Source organism: Aedes albopictus, unplaced genomic scaffold, assembly GCF_035046485.1.
Source record: "Aedes albopictus strain Foshan unplaced genomic scaffold, AalbF5 HiC_scaffold_66, whole genome shotgun sequence".
NCBI lineage: Eukaryota > Metazoa > Arthropoda > Insecta > Diptera > Culicidae > Aedes > Aedes albopictus.
The window spans coordinates 74,435-94,000 of record NW_026917487.1 but is presented as its reverse complement, the minus strand read 5'-3'; the positions used below and the strand labels follow the sequence as shown (position 1 = coordinate 94,000).

At 38.4% G+C, this 19,566-nt stretch overlaps 1 protein-coding gene across 1 annotated transcript; it reads right to left on the bottom strand.

Annotated features, from left to right (window-relative positions):
- Positions 1-568: 568 nt before the first annotated feature.
- LOC134284738 (ATP-binding cassette sub-family C member 4-like) lies at positions 569-19,030 on the bottom strand. Its single transcript, XM_062843943.1, has 3 exons — positions 18,649-19,030; positions 907-1,397; positions 569-836 (listed from the first exon to the last, which is right to left on the bottom strand). The coding sequence occupies exons 2-3, from the start codon at positions 1,239-1,241 to the stop codon at positions 614-616; spliced, it is 558 nt and encodes a 185-aa protein (XP_062699927.1). The 5' UTR covers positions 1,242-1,397; positions 18,649-19,030; the 3' UTR covers positions 569-613.
- Positions 19,031-19,566: the final 536 nt, after the last annotated feature.

Below are 19,566 nucleotides of genomic sequence, written 5' to 3'. Positions count from 1 at the left end.
GCGGAGAAATGCCAAGACGAACTCTTGGAAGAATCCATTGAGAAGCCTTGGGAGAAATTTTCTTGCAGTTCCTCCACAAAGACTTGATGGGATTTATCTGAGGTGAATAATTTAAAAAAGGCATAAAAAAGTGAATTTTGTGCATAAATTAAGTTAGGGCTTTAATTAGGGAATCTTGTTCGCGGGAACAGGTATTGTTCCTGGGGGTTTTGAAATGGGACAGGGGGTTTCTAGAAAGTTCCCAGAGAGCCCAAAAATGAAGGGTTTCAAGGGGCTTGAGGGGCGTTTCAGGGGGTTGTTTCAGGCGATGTCAGAAGCTTTCGAAGGATGTTCCGTCAGGTTTCATTGGCATTAGAATTTCTTATTTGTGTCTAACACATGATAAACCAATGCAAAAAAAAATCAATGGGCAATGGAAGCTCTCAGTAATATCTGTAGAAGTACTCATAGAATACTATGAGTATGAGAAGCAGACTGTTGGACGTAATCCAAAGAGGACGAAAAGGCAAAACGTAATTGTGTGTCCTTTGACAAATGCTGGCCAAAGCTATGAAAATCAAGGCCCTAGTCTACAAGCCCAAGTCTTTTATGCATTTATCATCCTTAGTAGTAGTTACAATTGACTCACCTTCTTGTACAGCAACGAACAGCACGCCACCCGTATCTTCATGCCGATTTGAAAGATGTACAGAATGTAATGATGGAAGATCATCACCGGCAACAGCGAACAAAGCACAATCCCCGCCGCATAACCGTAAGCTGCCTCCTTGCCGATGGTGGTCTGCCCGGGGGCAAAATACGAAACCAACCCTCCGAGACAGAGGGGCTGGAAAATCCTGGAAAAGGGTTTCATGTTTTTGAAAGATCTATTCAAGCTTAGATATTTTTTTAAAGCTAATTACATACCTCGAAAAAGAATCCACCGACGTATACAGGAATCCCTTCGACAGAATGGTCCATCCGTAAATCACCCGAATGACGGCCAAAAAGCTCGGCCTATCTCGCTTCAGCTGCCGCTTCCAGCAGTCCTCGAACCGATAGGTCAGCTGTTCGCTCTGGTGCGACGAGAGCGGTTCGTAGATATCGGACTCGTCAATGGGCCGTTCCAGTCCGGTGCGAAAGAGGTCCCGCAGCCACCAGAAGGTGAACCGCGATAGGGGGTTGGCCTGTCCAACCGGGTTCTCATCTCGGCGCAGGTCGTGGATGCTGACGGGATCTTTACCGTACTGGGTTGGATTCATTGTGGTGGGTGTACTAGGGGTACGACGACGACGATGGCGGCGACGGATAGTAGCATCGCCTACAGCTGCTCATCGGGTGCCTTTGTGCAGCACCGGTTTTGGCTGGGATTTCTATACACTTTCTGGATGCTTGTTATGCACTAGCTAGAAAGAACACTGAAATGAAATAAGATTTTCACCGTTATCTTGTGAGGTAATTTATGATTTTTTGGGCTATGGCACACGCCTCCAGTGCATGTCTGCTTGCGAATTTCTACTCCGCACTATGGTTCAGATTTCATTTGTTTGGGTCCATAAAAGAAAAATACACTTTATCACAAAAGTTCATCGAGTTCAATCCATTCTTAACGGTCTGTATCAAGGTCTGTGCAGCCCTAACTACAGATAAATAAATGTAACACTCTACAGAATATAATCGTCTTCTTCTTCTTCTTCTTTACGGCTCTACGTCCTCACTGGGACTACCTCGCTTCAATTTGGTGTTTATTGTGAGGCAAGTAAGTACAATGATACGCTATGCCCAGGGAATTGACCCGCCGTCTCCGGATTGGCGATCCATAGCCTTAACTACTAGGATAACTGGAGACAGATGATCAGAATACCTAATCATCATCATTGAAAATTGAAAAGCAAATTTCTCGTTCAAAACTGTAATTTTCGCAGTCAATCAACATTGACATACATTATGTTACCTTGCATAAACACATCTAAATCGTAATGTTTTCTAATGTTAAACAAAAGTTGGTTAGTAATAATGCACCAAGCAGCCTCTAGCTTGATATAGTAAGTTGCCTTGTTTACAAAGAAATTATTAAAAAATATTTATTTAAGTCCTGTGATGCAATAGCACAACGGATTCGGCTGAAAATTTGTCCAGAGTAGAAGAATATTGCTTTCTGAATGAAGCAGAAGAAAAAAATACTTTTATGCAATTCAGCATCATTATTTACATTTTATATAACCCATTTTGGTATCATAATGGTCAATTTTTCCGAACTGGATCATTATGCAACTGAAATGAGTTGCATAATGAAAAATAGTTGTATAATATTCATAATGCAACTCATTTGAGTTGCATTATGAACATTATACAACTCAAATGAGTTGCATTATGAAAAAAATCATTGCATAAAATTTTGTATAAATAACTATAATTGCATTCTCCATCAAAAATTTAATCAATAAAGATGGTCATAGTTAAAAAATGCATACTTTTTGCTCCATTGACGCAGATTTTCGACTCTAGCAAATCTTGTTATTATTTATTTTCAACAAAGTTGGTCCTATGTTATTGTACACCTTATTTAATAACAATCGGATGTTTTTTTTTATTTCCAACATCCTTGTTATGTAAAATTTGCATTAGGTTGCATTGTTATTTGAAAGAACCTTCAGAAAACGAAACTGTGCTGCTGCAGCATGGCACATACTTTTCTGATATTAAAAACGATATACCATATGTGAACAGTAATTTTATATATATTTTCAATTTTCAGCAATCGTAAAATTCATCTCATTTAACATCTGGTCGATTTTCTATGAAATAAAACTAAGTTTATTCATTTCAAAAATCATTACTATAATGAAAGATGATGTACTGAACAACGAAGCAAGGGTGGTTAAATTAGAACTATGCGTCTTCTTTTTATAGCCTTGTAAAGTTGTCCGTTTTATAAATTGAACAGTCCTTATAGAACTCATGTATATTCATATGTTCAAAGCCACAAACGGTTGAAGAGCCGTTTCCCTTCCTTCCCATTTTCACAGCACAATGTCAATTTATCAAGCCTTCGAGTTATGCAATCAAGCAACCTATGTCGCTATAGCTTAATAGTAATAACCGCTCTAATCTATCACCTTATGCCTGGCATCCACGCACCAATGTGTGAGCCAAGGTGTGAACCCTCTGCCAACCATAACCCACCAACACACCGACATCTGCATGAATTTGTGCAGACGCAGAGGTATATTCGGTCTGATGTGGATACAAACGATTGCCATCATTACTTCCTTCCCCTTCCCCACATTGACCTGCCACCTGACGTGGCAGGCGCCATTGTCGCCTCAAAAATAGAAGATCACCAACCAAATGAGTATTTGAAGAGTGTAGAGATAGCAATAAAAATGAGTATTTTGACGACAGACCTTCTGATTCCAAAACAAGAAACTACCGATTCTTCAAACATCCTACCGGAAACTACCCTTTAGCCATCATATATATAAAATCCCAAAGTTGTCTGTCCTTCCGTCACGCTTTGAAATGTTTCGCAGAATGAAAGCTACAATAATCATTGCACTGTAGCATTGTACCTGTGTTGAATTGGTGCATCGATGTATTGGTGCGTCATTGCATTGGTGCATCGTTGCATAGGTGCATCATTGGATCGGTGCATCGTTAAATTGGTGCATTCTTTCATAAGTGCATAGGTGCATCATTGCATAAGTGCATGGGTGCATCGTTGCATTGGTGCATCAATCCTGTAGAAAGATCTAGAACATTCTTTCATTCTATGAATAAGAATCCTACAACAGTCATATACAAACAAAGGTTGGATACATAATAGTATACCTTCTGGCGCTTTACAAAGAGATGCACCATGCTGAGTGAAATGTTTCACACATGCATTGATACATTAGCCTTCAACGATGCTTCTAGAAGTTTTCCTTCCAGGAGTTTTTAGGATTTAATTGATTGGATAAAAAAAATACTTTTTTTAGGAATGTGGCTAGCCACGTTGGGTCTGCTAGTTCTAAAATAAGCTATTTCGTACAAACAAAACTTCCTTTAAATATTTCTTCGGAAAATCCCCGATCACCTTATTCGGTTATCCCTTGATCTGTTCTTTTTTCTCACAGGAGCTACTTCATGAATTTCTGCCGGTGTTCCTCCAGAAGTTGTTTTGCAAATTACCATTTACGCAAATTACCAAAGTACTCCATTTTTTTTTCTGGATAATACTCCAGCAGTTTTTGATTTGGTGTTCCTTGAAGATTACCTTCAGTATTATTTTTTTTTTAGAAATTCCTCAGAAGTTATTACGGACATTATTTCCATAAGTTCTTACGGAGTTCCTATGGAAATTCTCTAGGATTGCTTATGGCAATTTCTCCAGGAGTTCAGAGTAAAGTTCTTTCATTTTGGGCCTTTTGCATCACCATGAGTGCTCAATCCAGGATATATGTAGGCGTAATTGATATTGTCGCGAAATTTCAACTCCTGGTCTACAGTGTTCCGCGATTATCTCAATCCGTACGAATTGGTGGTGTTTACATAATCTCGGAATAAGTGAAGATACTCTGTATAATTCAGTATACGTACTTTGTTCCGTGGATAGAATCACATTACATATAATAATTTGGCGCTTGGCGTGTAGCGTGCGCTACTGTTCGAAAATACACAGAACGCTAACTATTTAAAGATTTTCATTCATTCAAGACGCGCACGCCCTACCCGCCCTTATACCTACTAGGTAGGTAACGTTTTCGTTGCTCCCTGAGTCTATCTCAGCAGCACGCTTCACAGTCAAGGTCGCGCCCATCGGCCGGCGCTTATTCATCCAAGCTACGATTACGCGTGTCATTATATTACACATGCCTGCCTACTGTCTATCGCTGTCGGTGGGGCTGCGGGAAGGGCGGCCGCGGCGGCTGAATAAAATCCTCATAAAGCATCAAAACAGAAAAACACCCCCAAAAAAGACCGCGCCGAAGCGCGAGGGGTTTGTTTATTTACTTATTGATACGCGCGTTCCTATACCTACGTCTATCTATAGATCGTTCTCTATCGGGCATAAAAACATAATTGCCATATTACCTAGACACTGGGATACACTCGGTTCAACACGTGGGTGGTGGTGTGGCTATTAAGAGTGGCAAGTTAACTGACCGACTGCCCTTGGTAGGGAAGGTCCACTATTAAGGGAACGTAAAATGGTTAAATACTTTGATATTTCGCACACAAAACGGTTGGAATGGGATGAACTTGTTGGTGTTTTTCGGGAGATTGTTGTAGGGTTAATGGCCACATTTATAAAAATGACTAAAATATTACCGAAATATAAAACATCTTTTATGCAACTAGTTGCAAAATAATGATTGTTTCGGCACAGGTCGTAAATTTATTCGAGGCTTGCCGAGTGTTTAATGTGCTTAGTTAAAAGAGAGGGAATTTTGTGCATAAATGAATTCAGGGCTTTAATGAAGAAACTTAGTTCGCTAGAACAGGTCTTGCTCCTATAGCCGAGGCGGTAAACGCACGGGTATTCAGCATGACCATGCTGAGGGTGACGGGTTCGATTCCCGGTCGGTCCAGGATCTTTTCGTAAAGGAAATTTCCTTGACTTCCTTGGACATAGAGTATCTTCGTGCCTGCCACACGATATACGCGTGCAAAATGGTCATTGGCAGAGGAAGCTCTCAGTTAATAACTGTGGAAGTGCTCATAGAACACTAATCTGAGAAGCAGGCTTTGTCCCAGTGAGGACGTTACGCCAAGAAGAAGAAGAAGGTCTTGCTCCTGGGAGTTTAAGTTGGAGCCAAGGGTGTATCCAGGATCTTCCTGGAGAGCCTAGAAGAAGAGTGTTCCAAGGAGCTTTAGGGGCGTTTCAGAGAGTTCCAGGAGCCTTTGAGGGCGTTCCGACAGAGACCTCCGGAAGCGCCTTTGAGCTCCTCCGGTACTTATTCACTTAGTAGACTTTCATGTACACTTCTTAAACCTCCTGGGACCCACTGAACCTCTAGGTTCTCCTCTGAAACTCCATGGGAGCCCCTGAAACGCATATCAGACCCACTAAATCGCCTCTGAAGTCCTCTGAAGTGGCATGAGGCCCTCTGAAATCATGGGACCCCTTCAAACTCCCCTGAGACCTCCTGAAGTGCGATAAAGTTCTCCTGGAATACTCTTTATGACCGGCGCATATCGTTCAATTAAGCCTCAGTTAACAAGAATAGTTTGTGGAATTGTGGCGTCCCAGGTTTAAACACAGAGAACAGACATCCAGGCTAGAACAAATTTCATCCAGAAAGTTGTGTAAGGATTTGAATCTTCACTTGAGTGAGGTTGCAAACCAATACACGATGACAACACTAATGCCGCCAAACACCATATTGCCACAGTCAGTGGTGAATTGAAATATTTCAAGTGGTGAATAAAATTAGTATGGGAAATTAATCGATTGCAGCGCCACGCTATTGCCACTTGTGTTGCCGATTTCAAAAAACCGTTAAATTCCTTACACAGTTTCAGAACTGGAGTTGGATGTCTGTTCTCTGTGGTTTAAAGCTTTGTTCGTAATTTATGACGTATAACCCGACATGAACGTAAACGTGACTTGTTTCCATTTTAATCATCAAATTCAACATAGATTCTACAGTTATCCGATGTGGGTTCAACATTGGGTCGAATTTGACTCGGCTCTAATCCGACATTCGATAATTTTTCAGTCTGACGGATTTTGGGATACGTTAGAGAATTTTCGGGAAGTTCGTCTAGAGAATCTATCGGAAACTTCTCAAGATATGTCAAGATATCATATGTCAATGGAAGTTTCTTCAGTCAGTCTTTGGCGAATTCCTTCATGAGTTTCTGTGAGGAATTTCTTTTCAGTAGGGATTCATTGATGAATTTATCGGATTTTTTTCTGGAATTCATTCATTGATTTCATCTACAATTTTTTCAGGTATGTATTCGCCGAAATGTCTTCAAAGAATATTTGAGGAATTTCTCCAGAGATTCAAGAGATTGTTACGGGAATTCTGAATCCTCTCCGAGAATCATAGGAAATTTCTCCAGAAACTCCATCGGTTATTACTCCAGCGATCGGGGTTTCCATCCAGAAATTATTCAGGGATTTTTTTGGAGAAATTTCTGCAAAAATTGCTTGAAGATTAAGACTTGAGTAAGTCTTCCAGCAGTTCCACGGAGAATTCACTCAAGAATTTCTCCAGGACTATCATCGGAATTTCTTCAGGGATTCTGTGCGCACTTAATCTAGGCATCCTTAAGTCCTGAGTTCTTGAGAGGAGTTAATTAAGTGATAAGGGATTCTATCGGTAACATCTCCTGGTATTTCATTGATAAAGCCTGCGCACTTTAGAATCGTCGGTACACTTTCAACCGGCTGCCGCTCAAAAACGGTGTCACTTGGCATAAAGTGTTGTTAGAAGCAATTGAAGCTTATCTATTGTAGTTTGTAGGAAAAATATAAAATTTGCTGTTTTTATATTTTTAGATGAACTATTGATCTGAATTCGTAAATAGTGCCAGTTTTTTCTGCACACATTGAGCAAAAACCAATCATTGTCAGATTCAAGATTTGTGTAGGAATATATAAATACCAAACCCACCAATTACGCAGTATAGAATTGTTGTTGGTATTATGATTGTTGATTAAGGGAGGTAAAATATTCCATGAGTGTTTTAAAATTTCCAATATAGCTATGGTAAGCCTTTGAAGGGTTTTATGGAAAATCAAAGGCTTGCATAGATATTTAAGGGCAACAAAGTTGTTTTCGCATAAACTTTAGTTCGGCAAATACGCATACGGGAAGGATACAATACGAATAGTATTGGTATACAAGAAACCAATGATTTGATGCAGAACAATATAAATAATCGTGGCTCGAAAGCTGTATGGACTATTGCTAACGAAATTCATTGGATGTGTTTTGATGGCGTGAAATATCTAACGATTTTTTTAAATAAAACTGAATCTACTCAGAAGTTTTTTTTTGTGATCATAGAATCACATCTATAGTTCCACAATCTATATGGTTTTCAGTGTTTTTTCCATGAAAACTATCTTATTTTAGGCTTATTATGAGGAGTTAGCCTTATGACTGTTTATTTCCGACTACTGTGAGGGAAAACTGCTAATAATTCCAAAAATAATCCAGGTTTCGATATGAATTAAGTTGGGCCACTTGAATTGGGGAATTATAGATCCAAAAAACGATCGCAAGAAATATTTTTTCATAAAAAATAGTTTTGAATATAGCGTGAATGGACAATAAGGCTATAAGTTCATTATGGTCTTGTGAACCATATTTGTCAAGAGTTTAATGTCGTAACTTGTTTTGAGCATATGTTTGATGAGTATGATTTTGTTTCTTGTGAAAATATCAGCCCGTAAGCTGTGAAATTTGAAAATATTGACGATCATTGGTTTGTGCAGAATAAAATGGCATGAATTTCACAATCAGGTCAAAATTTTATCTTGAAGAAACGAAAACTGATTTTTTAATATTTTTCCTACAAAAAACAATAAATAAGCTTCATTTGCTTCTTACAACATTTTTTTCTAGGTTAAACCGTTTTTGATCTGCAGCCGGTAGAAAGCGTACCGATTCTAAAGTGCGCACTGCGCAGGCTTTATCTTTTGGCGATTTGTTGGGGAATACTTGCAGGCTTTTTTTTCGAGAATCTATCTATCTATATATATAAAAATGAGTTTGAAGTGTCTTTGAGGCAACAAAACTCTCGAACGGATGAACCGATCAGTATGACTCTTGCATGGTTGGATTCGAATTCATGGTGGCTGTGTTTATATGTACAAAAAGTTACGAAAATCGACTCAAAATGAAGAAAATTTATGAAACTACTGAATTTGCATGAGCTGGAAAGAAAATCGAAACGATCGCAATTAAACCAATCTAGAGTGCGGTGCTTGAATGAGTTCAAAAACTGTCAAACCACCTCAAGATTGGCAAGACAAAGTTTGCCGGGACAGCTAGTATATATATAAAAATGAGTTTGAAGTTCCTTTGAGGCAACAAAACTCACGAACGAGTAAACCGATCAGGATGACTCTTGCATGGTTTGATTCGTACTCATGGTGGCTGTGTTTATAAATAGTAAAAGTTACGAAAATCATCAAAAACAGTAAGAAAATTGAAAAAGTGATGATTTTTGATGATCTGGGAAGAAAATCATGAGCGCAGTCTGACAATCCACCACAAGATTGGCAAGACAAAGTTTGCCGGGAAAGCCAGTTTAGAATATTAATCTATAATTTTTTTTGCGAAATTCCTCCATGGGTTCCTTCAGGATTTCCCTAGATATTCCATCCAAAACATATGTCGGGAATTTTTGAAATATTTCTTCAGAGAATCCTATAAAATTGATCGAGGAAGTCGTTGAAGAATTTTTAGAGATTCTTGCAGAAATTCATCCATTCAGGTTTTTGAACAAGATTTTTTTAGAGATTCCTTGGGAAATTTTCCAAGGGATTCGTTATAGGATTCATCAAAATAATCTTTGAGAAGTTTTTCTTGAAATTCCATCACCCAGATATTTTGTAAGTAATTTCTTCAGACATTTTTTGTGGAATTTCTCCAGATACCCTTGGCGATACCTACCCGACTAGAAAATTATATCAAGTTTGTATCATATTGTGTTATGATGTTATAAACTAGCTGCAGGATGATGTTAAAATAACTAAAATTGTAACACAAAGTATACTGGTCTAACCAAGATTATATCCTATTTTGTTATAATCATATCAAAATTATAACAAAATGTGATATGAATTTTAGCCTCTGGATTATTGGTTTCTATGTATCATAATTTGATATAATTTTGTTACATTATTTCTTAAATGTCGAAGATTCAAAACTAAATTATAATACCACAGACAAACAGACGTAACACTCTGATAATTTCCATCGTAGTTGGCCAACTGCCCAACCGTGGCGCTTGCATAGTTTTTGTTCGAGTTTGACGTTTGCTCACTACCGCCACAGAGAACAGACATCCAAGTCCAGTTCCGAAACTGTGTAAGGAATTTAACGGCCATTTGAAATCGGCAACACAAGTGGCAATAGCGTGGCGCTGCAATCGGTTAATTTCCCATACTAATTTAATTCACCACTTGAAATGTTTCAATTCACCACTGACTGTGGCAATATGGTGTTTGGTGGCGTTAGTGTTGTCATCGTGTATTGGTTTGCAACCTTACTCAAGTAAAGATTCAAATCCTTACACAACTTTCCGAATGAAATTTGTTCTAGCCTGGATGTCTGTTCTCTGTGCTACCGCTACCTAGTAGCCTGGTACACGGTTTATATGGGAAAACATAAAAAATGGAAAAACTCCAACTCCTGTACGCTTTTTGAGTTCCATTTTGGTCCCATATCAACTGTGCAAAATTTCAGATCGATCGAAGAAACTATATTTTAGCGCCCGCCATTCTTAGTTTTTCATACGATTTACTATGGGGAAAATTTACTTCTCCAACGAAAAATCGCTTGAGGTCACTCATTGATTCCTAAAAATAAGTCGTTGAATGATTTCTGTAGATAACTTCACGATGAATAAGACCTCCGAAGACCGCAAAGCGATGCGACATTCGTGGAAAAAGTTATTAAGCCTTAGCCGATCCATAAAATGACGAGATTTTATTATTTATTGTTATTCCTTACATGTTAAACAGCGTTGGCATGCCTTTCGGTTTTCAGTCAATAACTTTTTCCACATGCCTTAGATCGCTTTGCAGTCTTCAGAGGGTTTGTTCCTCGTAAAATTTCCAACAGAAATCATTCATCGATATATTTTTAAGGGTTAAGAGGCAACCTGTGGCGATTTTTCTTTGAGAAGGTGATTTTCCCCATATTAAATCGTATGAAAACTTGGCTGGCGTATGAAAAATGGCTGGCGCTAAAATATAGTTTCTCCGATCGAGCTGAAATTTTGCACAGTTGATATGGTGCCAAAATGGAACTTAAAAAGTGTACAGGAGTAAAATGTCTTTTTTTGTCCCACACTACTACCTAGTTGGTGGTCGGCCAAACATAGTCCTTTTAACACAGAGAACAGACGTCCAAGCTCATGTAGTGCAGTTGTGTAAAGCATTGCAACGGTTGTTTTGAAATAACTGGGAATGTGGCCTTTACGCGGCCCTGTCAAATTTCGCATCGGGGTACAAATTTGCCGTTGTTTTACTTTTTGGCGCTAGTGTCACCAAGTGTGCACCCTAGTATAGTTGCACCAAGAGAATGTGTTGGTTTTATTTGGAAAACGTTAATTGAATTCTTGTTTAACTTGTTTCTTATTGAAAATTATGTAACTAACTATCAATGGGTTGCTCAAATTTTGTTGCTGGATTAGTGAAATAATCATAAACATCTTGTTATTTAAGCAAATACAGCTCAGAATCTGAGTAGGAAAATTGAAAGGTGCGCTAGTGAAATATTTCTTCAGAAAGCGCCATCATGGTGTCGAAACAAGCTTTTGAGTGGGAAAGTCACCGTCGATGTCACTACTGAGCCTGTTTTTTCTTTACACAATATTTTCAAGCAATTTTGTTCGAGCAAGTTCGTCTGTTATCTGTGCTTTTAGCATTGGGCGAACATGTTTCCGTGACTATGATTTGAATCGAAAAATGTTCAAAGTGGTACGTCTGTTTGTCTGTGATAATACAATGAGTTATGAAACAATATTTATAACATAATGTGATATAATTGAGTTATAGTATTTTGAAAACACCAAGGATGTTGAACATGATTATATCACATTGAGTTATAAATATGTTAGAATGAATTCTAGAAGAGAATCCCTGAGGAGCTGTTGAAATCCACTAATGAACTCTGAGACACTCGTAGAAGAACTGTCAGGACAATTTACTGCTGGAATTCCCAAAGAAACAACTGAAGTAATTCTCGATGGAACTTTTGTATACACTTTCGGAGTAACTTCTGTAGAATTTTCCGAATGATTTCCAGAAGATATTATTGAAAAAACTATTGAATTTACGGGAGATCTTCTGCAAGAATTTCCTAAGCAACTCACAGAGGAACTCCTGGAAGAACTTGCAAATGAATTCCCAGAAATAAATTGAGTTCAACAAGTTTCAAAAAAGCTCCCATGACGAAGAGAACAAAACTGCTGAAAATACGTAAGTTCCCCCATATGAAGTAGTTCTACCACAGAAAACAGACGTTTAAGCTCGAACAAAAATACGTCAAAATCGTGTGTAAACGATTTAAGTGTACCTCAACGCCACCAACGGAGACTGCCCCAAATATAAAGTCGATTTGACGCCACGATGGCTGTGTTCATCGTTGAAATACACTAGCCCATAAAGCGACACGAGTGCCAAACGGCCAAAAACGGCGAGCACTGGAAACAAATATGACAACACAACAATGTAACTGATGAGACGCTAGCGCAACGGGAGCATAACCACATATTTTGATATGACCGTTATAAAGTTTTACACAAGGCAGAAAGCGAAGATAGACGTCTGTTCTCTGTGGTTCTACATAATTACTGAAAATTCTCCTTGATGAATTTCCAAAAAACTAGTTGCCCTTCAGGAAATTCTTCGACAATACGGAGCAGCTCAATAATGAATTCGTTAAACACTTTTAGAAAATGATCTGCACAACTCTTCTAAAAAAATCGTAGAAGATGTTAACAAAGCCATTCCTTCAAATATCCAGAAACAGATCAACATTTATCGTCTACCCTTTTAACTTGGTAAAAATAGCCGAAAGGTATCGTATGTGCTTAGCAATGAGCATACCAGTGCTCGAATCCATGTCAAAAGTAAACTTTTCTTTAGTTTATTTGTCGATTCAGATCTAGAGGTTGATCTTGGGTGAGCAAATGAAGTACAACAGCAGCCATTGCCAGGCAGCGAGGTATTCATAGACAGGTGGTTTGTGTGGATGGTGTCCGACCCTTTGGCAGAATATCGTTTGACCGAATGCCATTTGACCAAATGCCATCTGGCCAAATGGGTCATTTGGCTTAATGTCGTTTGACCAAACAATGATTAAAAAAATTCAGAGATGCAAAAAACAAACATATTGATTGGTTCAAAAGCTCCTTTAGAGGTTGAATTAGAATTCTTCTAGAGGATCCTCCAGATATTTATTCGAAAACTATTCAAGAAAAACTTCAGAAAATCCTTTATAAAACATCGATAAGAGATTTCTTTCAGGAAATTGTACACGGATTCCTTCAGAAAATTCATGAATTTCAGCAAGGGATTTATTCAAAAAAATATTTCTTACCTACAATCTTTCAGAAATTCCTCTTAAAATTATTTCAGTATTCGTAGAGTTTTCGCTGCCAAAATTATTCCAAGAATTCCTTGAGAAATTTTTACAGAGCTTTCTGTAGAAATTATCAGAAAGATAGTTTACAAATTGCTTCTGTGGTTCGGTCAGAAATATATCCTGGGATTTCTTCTGAGAAGATTTCTTTTGCTATTGTTTCAGATATTTCTCCAGATTTTTGTTAGAAGTTTTTCCAGGAATTGCATAAAAATAGTTTAAAGAATTCTTGAAAGAATCTCTGAAGGAATTTCCCGGAAAAATCCCAGGGGGATTGTCTGGAGCAATCCCTTGAAAAGCTTCTGATGATATCTTTGGAGATTCCCAGAAGATTTTTTTAATATTTTCTAGGGAGATTCCTGGACAAAATTCCTGAAGCAATTTCTGAAGTTATCTCTGGAGTAATTCCTGGATAAATGCCTGGGAGAGTGCATGAAGTACTTAATGGTATTCGGATGGAAAAACTCTGAAAAAATCTGCAGGAATTGCCGACTGTTGGTCCTCTTGAAGAAATCCCTTAATAATTTCTGATGGAACCTTTGGAAAAGTTCCTGAAGAATTCAAAGAGTTTCTTACGCAATTTCTGAAGCGATTAGTATACAAATTTCAGAAGGAATTGCTGCAGAAACAATAAAATTCTGGCGAAATGCTTAAGAAAACTAGCAAGAATATCTTTTTTTATGAAAACCTTGAAAGAATACTTGGAAGAGCTGAGAAATCCTTTGCAGGTATTTATGGTAGAATTTCATGAAAAATGATAAGAAAAAAGTTTGGCATTACCCAGACAACCAGAACTCGCATAAAAATGCATAGATTTCATCATATAAATATTAATATACCTCACAATCACATAAATGTAAACACTAAGTGCGAAAAAAGTGTAAAATTTACCGCAGAAACCGTCATTTCAATTTGTGTCTGCGATGAACAAAACCAAATCGCATAAAAACACAAACAAACTCACAAAATAACATTCAAACTCGCAATTTGCATACTGCGATGGTTATGCGAATTTCATTTTGTTATGACAGCTCAACTTGCATTAGTGTGTCGATAAACTCGCACAAATGTACAAGCAAGTTTGTTTACATATATGTTCAAACTCACATAAACGAGAATCTGTTATGCGCAGGGATGGCATTCACCATTTGCAAAGAGTTACATTCACTTGCTACTATCTCAGTTCATAAGCATGCTATCAAAAAACAATGTATGGATGACTTTTACCTTGTAGTTTTATCTGAAAGTTTGCCGAATATCATAAGGGTCGCACACGCATGCTTAACTCGTGAGCGAGCTGTGAAAGCAACTCTCCACGCCGTGAACATAAATTACATTACTTATGCGTACATAATGTGATTTGAGATGTGGTAACAATGAAAAGGTTGCTGTCTGATTGTGATTGGGCTGTGGATCTGTAGGAAAAGTCTCAAGAAAGTGAAAGATTATTCGGTAGTGAACCGTGTGTTGAAAAATAAAATCATGATAGCTGTTTCTGTGATCATGATTTTAAACTGGCCCTGCTAAAAAATGCAGAACTTTGCGTTCATGTTCGTGTTGTTTGCCAAACTGTCCCGTTCAGGGACACCTCAGGTGAGTCAGTTTTATTTTAGAAAAAATCGAAAAGAGTTAGAATGTCATCACAATTTGTCACCTTGTTTCGCAAGAATTGTGTGGTGTTCAGTGTCAGGTACCAGTTGCTAATCCAAAAGTAATAAGATCGACACCGGAGGCAATGTGAGTTGTTTTTTTGTTTTGATAAAGTAAAGCCGCATAATGTGACTGATTACGTCGCAATATGGTACACATCGGCAATCGCAGAAGATATCGCTTCAACTCATATAGCGTTATCTTTGTTGCGTCAATGCATGCATATCGCCTCCAGTTTTGCACGCATAGAGCATATTTGCAGCATTTTGTGCGATGAAATTTTTACGGTTAGTTGCACGAATAACATGCTCGTAAACTTCGTTTTACATGAATTGGTTGTCTGGGTAGTCACTAAAAGAACCTTTGGATAAAATCCTGAAGCATAACCGAATCATTTTCTGAAAGAATTCCTGAAAAAAAGGCCTTAATGAATCTTAAGCAATCTTTGGAGGGATACCTGGAGAAACTTCCAGAACAATCTCTCAAGAGTTGTCTAGAGGCGTTTCTAAATAAAAGCCTGAGAGAATCTCTGATTATGTGGAAAAAGAACTCCTTTGAATTTCTAAACACAAAGCCTGGAGTAAACTATAGAAGAATCTAAGTAGATACAGTACTGAAGAATTTCTTAAAACATGTTCTGAAGAATTCCGAAGGACATTGCAAAGTAAAACTCCTAAAAAAAATAATCAGAAATGTTTGAAGAAATACATATAGGAATACATAAACGAACTTCTGTAGCAATTTTCGAAGCAGTTTTCTGAAGAAAACCTGGAGGAATGACAGGAGAAAGTTCTGAAGAAACTCCTCGTGGAATTTTTCACATTCATTGAGAAATTTCTTGAAAAAATCCTGAAGAAGACCTGAGGAAAATTTTTAAAGAAATTCCTGTTGGAATCCTGCACAAGTCTTCTTTTCAAAAAGAAATCGGAAAAATATAAACCTTGACAGAATCCCAATAGGAATTTCTGAGTGTCCCCTGGAAAATTCTAAAGAAGTACATGAGAAAAAACATTCTAGAACAATTCTCGGAAGTATGTTTAGAAGAATTTTTGATAAACTTATGAAGAGCTGCAAAAATGCCCCTTCCGCGATAGTTACGTAAAAAAATCGGAACTATTCTTGATTAGGCGCCATATTGAAGTCGTTCCTACGAGAGCTTATCAGTAAAAAGGCGCTAAAAAGTGGAACCCTTAAGTAACCAGCTCTGGTCTTACACTGAGGATACTGCAACTCCGAAAATCATACGAATCAACTATTATTTTTTGCCATAAGAATTTCTTGCGAAAATCATAGTTACGAACTATGATTTTGGATTCAAAGCTCCAACTATTATTGTCATACTGTTACTGTATAAATTTCATAACACTCACGTATGAATCTCATACCAATAACATATAAAAATTGAAATTTTGTCTTATGACTATCATAAATATTTTTATGAAATATTTTGCACAAATTCAAAAACATCGCAACCTGGAATCGAACCAAGAACGTTAAGGTTAGCGAGTGCGTGCTTTACTCATACGCCCATCGACGCTTCGGAAGTTTAAGTGGTTAGAAGCCAATAAAAGATTTTGTTGTTTTTTAGCAATGGTGTTTCATAACACATCTTATGATTTTCATACGATGCTTCTTATGAGATTTTTCATACGACAAGTCTTATGGATTTCGCTCTTCAATGTATGAAAAGCATACGAGAACTATGAAATGACGAAAAAAATAAAAATAACTGATTCATAAAATGTAAACTATGAAAAACATACGAGCAGTATCCTCAGTGTACCATAACAGCCCTGCTGTAAATCCTATCAAATGATGTCGGACGTAGCCAAAATGCACTCAAAAACATCGCATTGCAGCTGTACAGTAGAAGTTCGATAACTGCAACATGTTTATTGTTCACGAATAACTGTCAGACGTCAACGAATTGTCAATTGCTGCAGAATGCAGCCAATGTGCATTTGGTTACCATCGCATTGCAGCCAAAAGTGCATGCGGAAAACATCGTTTCGCTAATGACGTTCCAGTTTGACGGATACCGGTGCGATAACTGCAAAATTGTTGCACTTACCTGAAAGTTCGCATTGCAGTTAAAGAGAACGTCTACTGTAGTTCATCCGAATATCATAGCAACTCAGTTGACGTTTTGATTATGACAGATAGCGGTACGAAAACTTCAAAATTGTAGCACTAAGCGAACTTGCAGTAGAAGAATGTTTTAATTATAGTGTTCGCACTAAGAGAACGTCTGCTGTACTTGTTGATGACTGCAACAACTGACAAACGTCAACGATCTGGCAGTTGATCGATGCAATATGTTACTTAAGTTTAATGAAAACATCACATAATTTTTGACATAAATTTTGACACTTTAATGGATTAGTGTGTCAATAAGGTCCTAAAATTAAAGACGAAATATTGCTTTTATTGAATAATACAATCAAGCATGATATTCTAATCGGAATTGTAACTTAACTCGAAAAACGAATGAATAATGATAAAATTCGAAAAAAGTAAATAATGATAAATAGTTCTAATGTGACATTTGAGGCAATCTTGACGTGATGGAAATCGACATTTTTCGCACTGGGGATTCAAAAATGTTCCTATGACATACGCGGAGGAAAAAACACTCAAAGTATGTGTTAGAGGCGGGACAAAAGATTTAAAAATTAAAAATTATATATTTTCAACCACGACCAACAAAAACGTAAATAGATAGAACTTTAGGAGCCTATTACAAAGTCATTTCATTCAGCGAACTTCTAGTTCAAAAGAATTGCAGTTTTATTGATAACAGTTATCGAACGTCTACGATATTCATATTCGAACTTCTATAATTTTGACAAACTGTAGTAGGTAACAAACCTGAATATGTAATTTTATGTATCTCTAATTCTCATGAAGAGCAACTCACCCAAAATTAAACACACATATCTCGGTAAATATTTCCAAGGTGAACACTACGCACACATTACCGTCGTAATTTGTTTATCTCCCTTCGCTATTAAAATCCCATAGCACACAAAGTTACGAAATTCACCTCTGGCCTCAGCGTTTGCGCAAAATTGCATGTTGAACAGAACCAAACAACAACATTCTGAATGGTATAATCACTGATATTCTGACCATCCGGCACGGCATCAATTTTCATTCCGAAGTCGCTCCCGCTCCCGAAAAACCTTGACACATCCTCCATGCGCCGTCGCCGCGACCACCATCACGTTTCCTCGTGTTATTCCCGCCACATTCGGTCGGTGGTCGGTTCGTCGTTCGTGACCGCCATCGCCTGCTGTGATGATGATGAGAATGAGGGAAACACCAAAACATTGATAAGCGCCACAACCATCATCATCGCATCGCTTCGGCCGGGAAGAATTTCACTGCCAAACTTCCGCCGACGTGGGTTTTTGACGGCCATTTGATAATCGAATCGCAGTTGGCTTCGATTTTGATTCTTTTCGGTGTCATTCGGAGTCCTTGTAACGATCAATTCATCGCGAGCACACTCTTTGATTGGACCAATCGACTCAAATCAATTGAGCCTAATTGGTTTGCGTCTTTGTCGCTTATTTTGCTCCAATGATGGTCTCAACAATCTTCCCTATAGCTCTCGAACTGATACAACGGTAATATGGCAGACAGTTTTCGCTGGAAACGCGTGACTTTTTCATTCTTTCCCTCATCTCGGAGTCACTCTCACCTGACAAATTTCTCCCGGCAACCGCACGTTGTCAACAAGCAGAACTCCCGATAAGCTCTTTGCCCCGATAAACCGGTTCACTTTCTTCACTCGCAATCGGAAGTCAAAACAACAAGTCGCCACAAATGAGACAAATAAAAAAATCCGTCCTGGATTGAGCTGAAAAATACGCGAAAACCACGCCAATCATTAGAGACAACTGAACTGAACCGCGTGTGCTCTCCTGCGGTGTTCCTCCTCGCGCGAAGATCGATCCACGCGCGAGCGAGCGAGTCCTTGATGCACGAAGAATCACGCTCTTCCGCGAGAGAGGCGCTCTCGAACGCGGGCGCGTTTTGATAAGAAGCGCTCTCCCGCGGTTTCGTTGCGTTGGCAACGACTTGCTTTGTTCTAGATTAGAGCAACATGATGGGTGGTTTGGTTAATCGCTCACAGCTGATTGATTTGTTGCTCGGCGGTATCGATATCGCTCATTGCTGTGTGCGCTTGTTCCTTTTTTTCTCAATGTTCATCGTGTGGTGCCAGTCGTGCAATGTGTCACGATTCAATTGAAGTCATTTAGTTAGGTACATGTATTAAACTTGGTTCTTCTTGTGCGGATAACGTTTTCTCATGCCGCCATGGTGCCTCGTCCGTCGACCGAGGAGGTTCATTGAATATGCAAGCCGGGTTTGAGGAGCGTGCTCTAGTTTTCCTTGGCAACGGCCGGCGGCAGTGGTGCCACAAGCACGACCGACATGTGAAAGGAAAAACCATTACAATACCGACCCGACTGCGACTGGCTGACTGACTGGGAGACGTTACCCGGCTAGATGGACATTACAAAATTATAACAAGCTGTGTTATTTTGTTACAATATTTTTTTATAACAAGGGTTGTAATAAAACATGTACCGTTAGTAGTTAAAATAACAAAAAT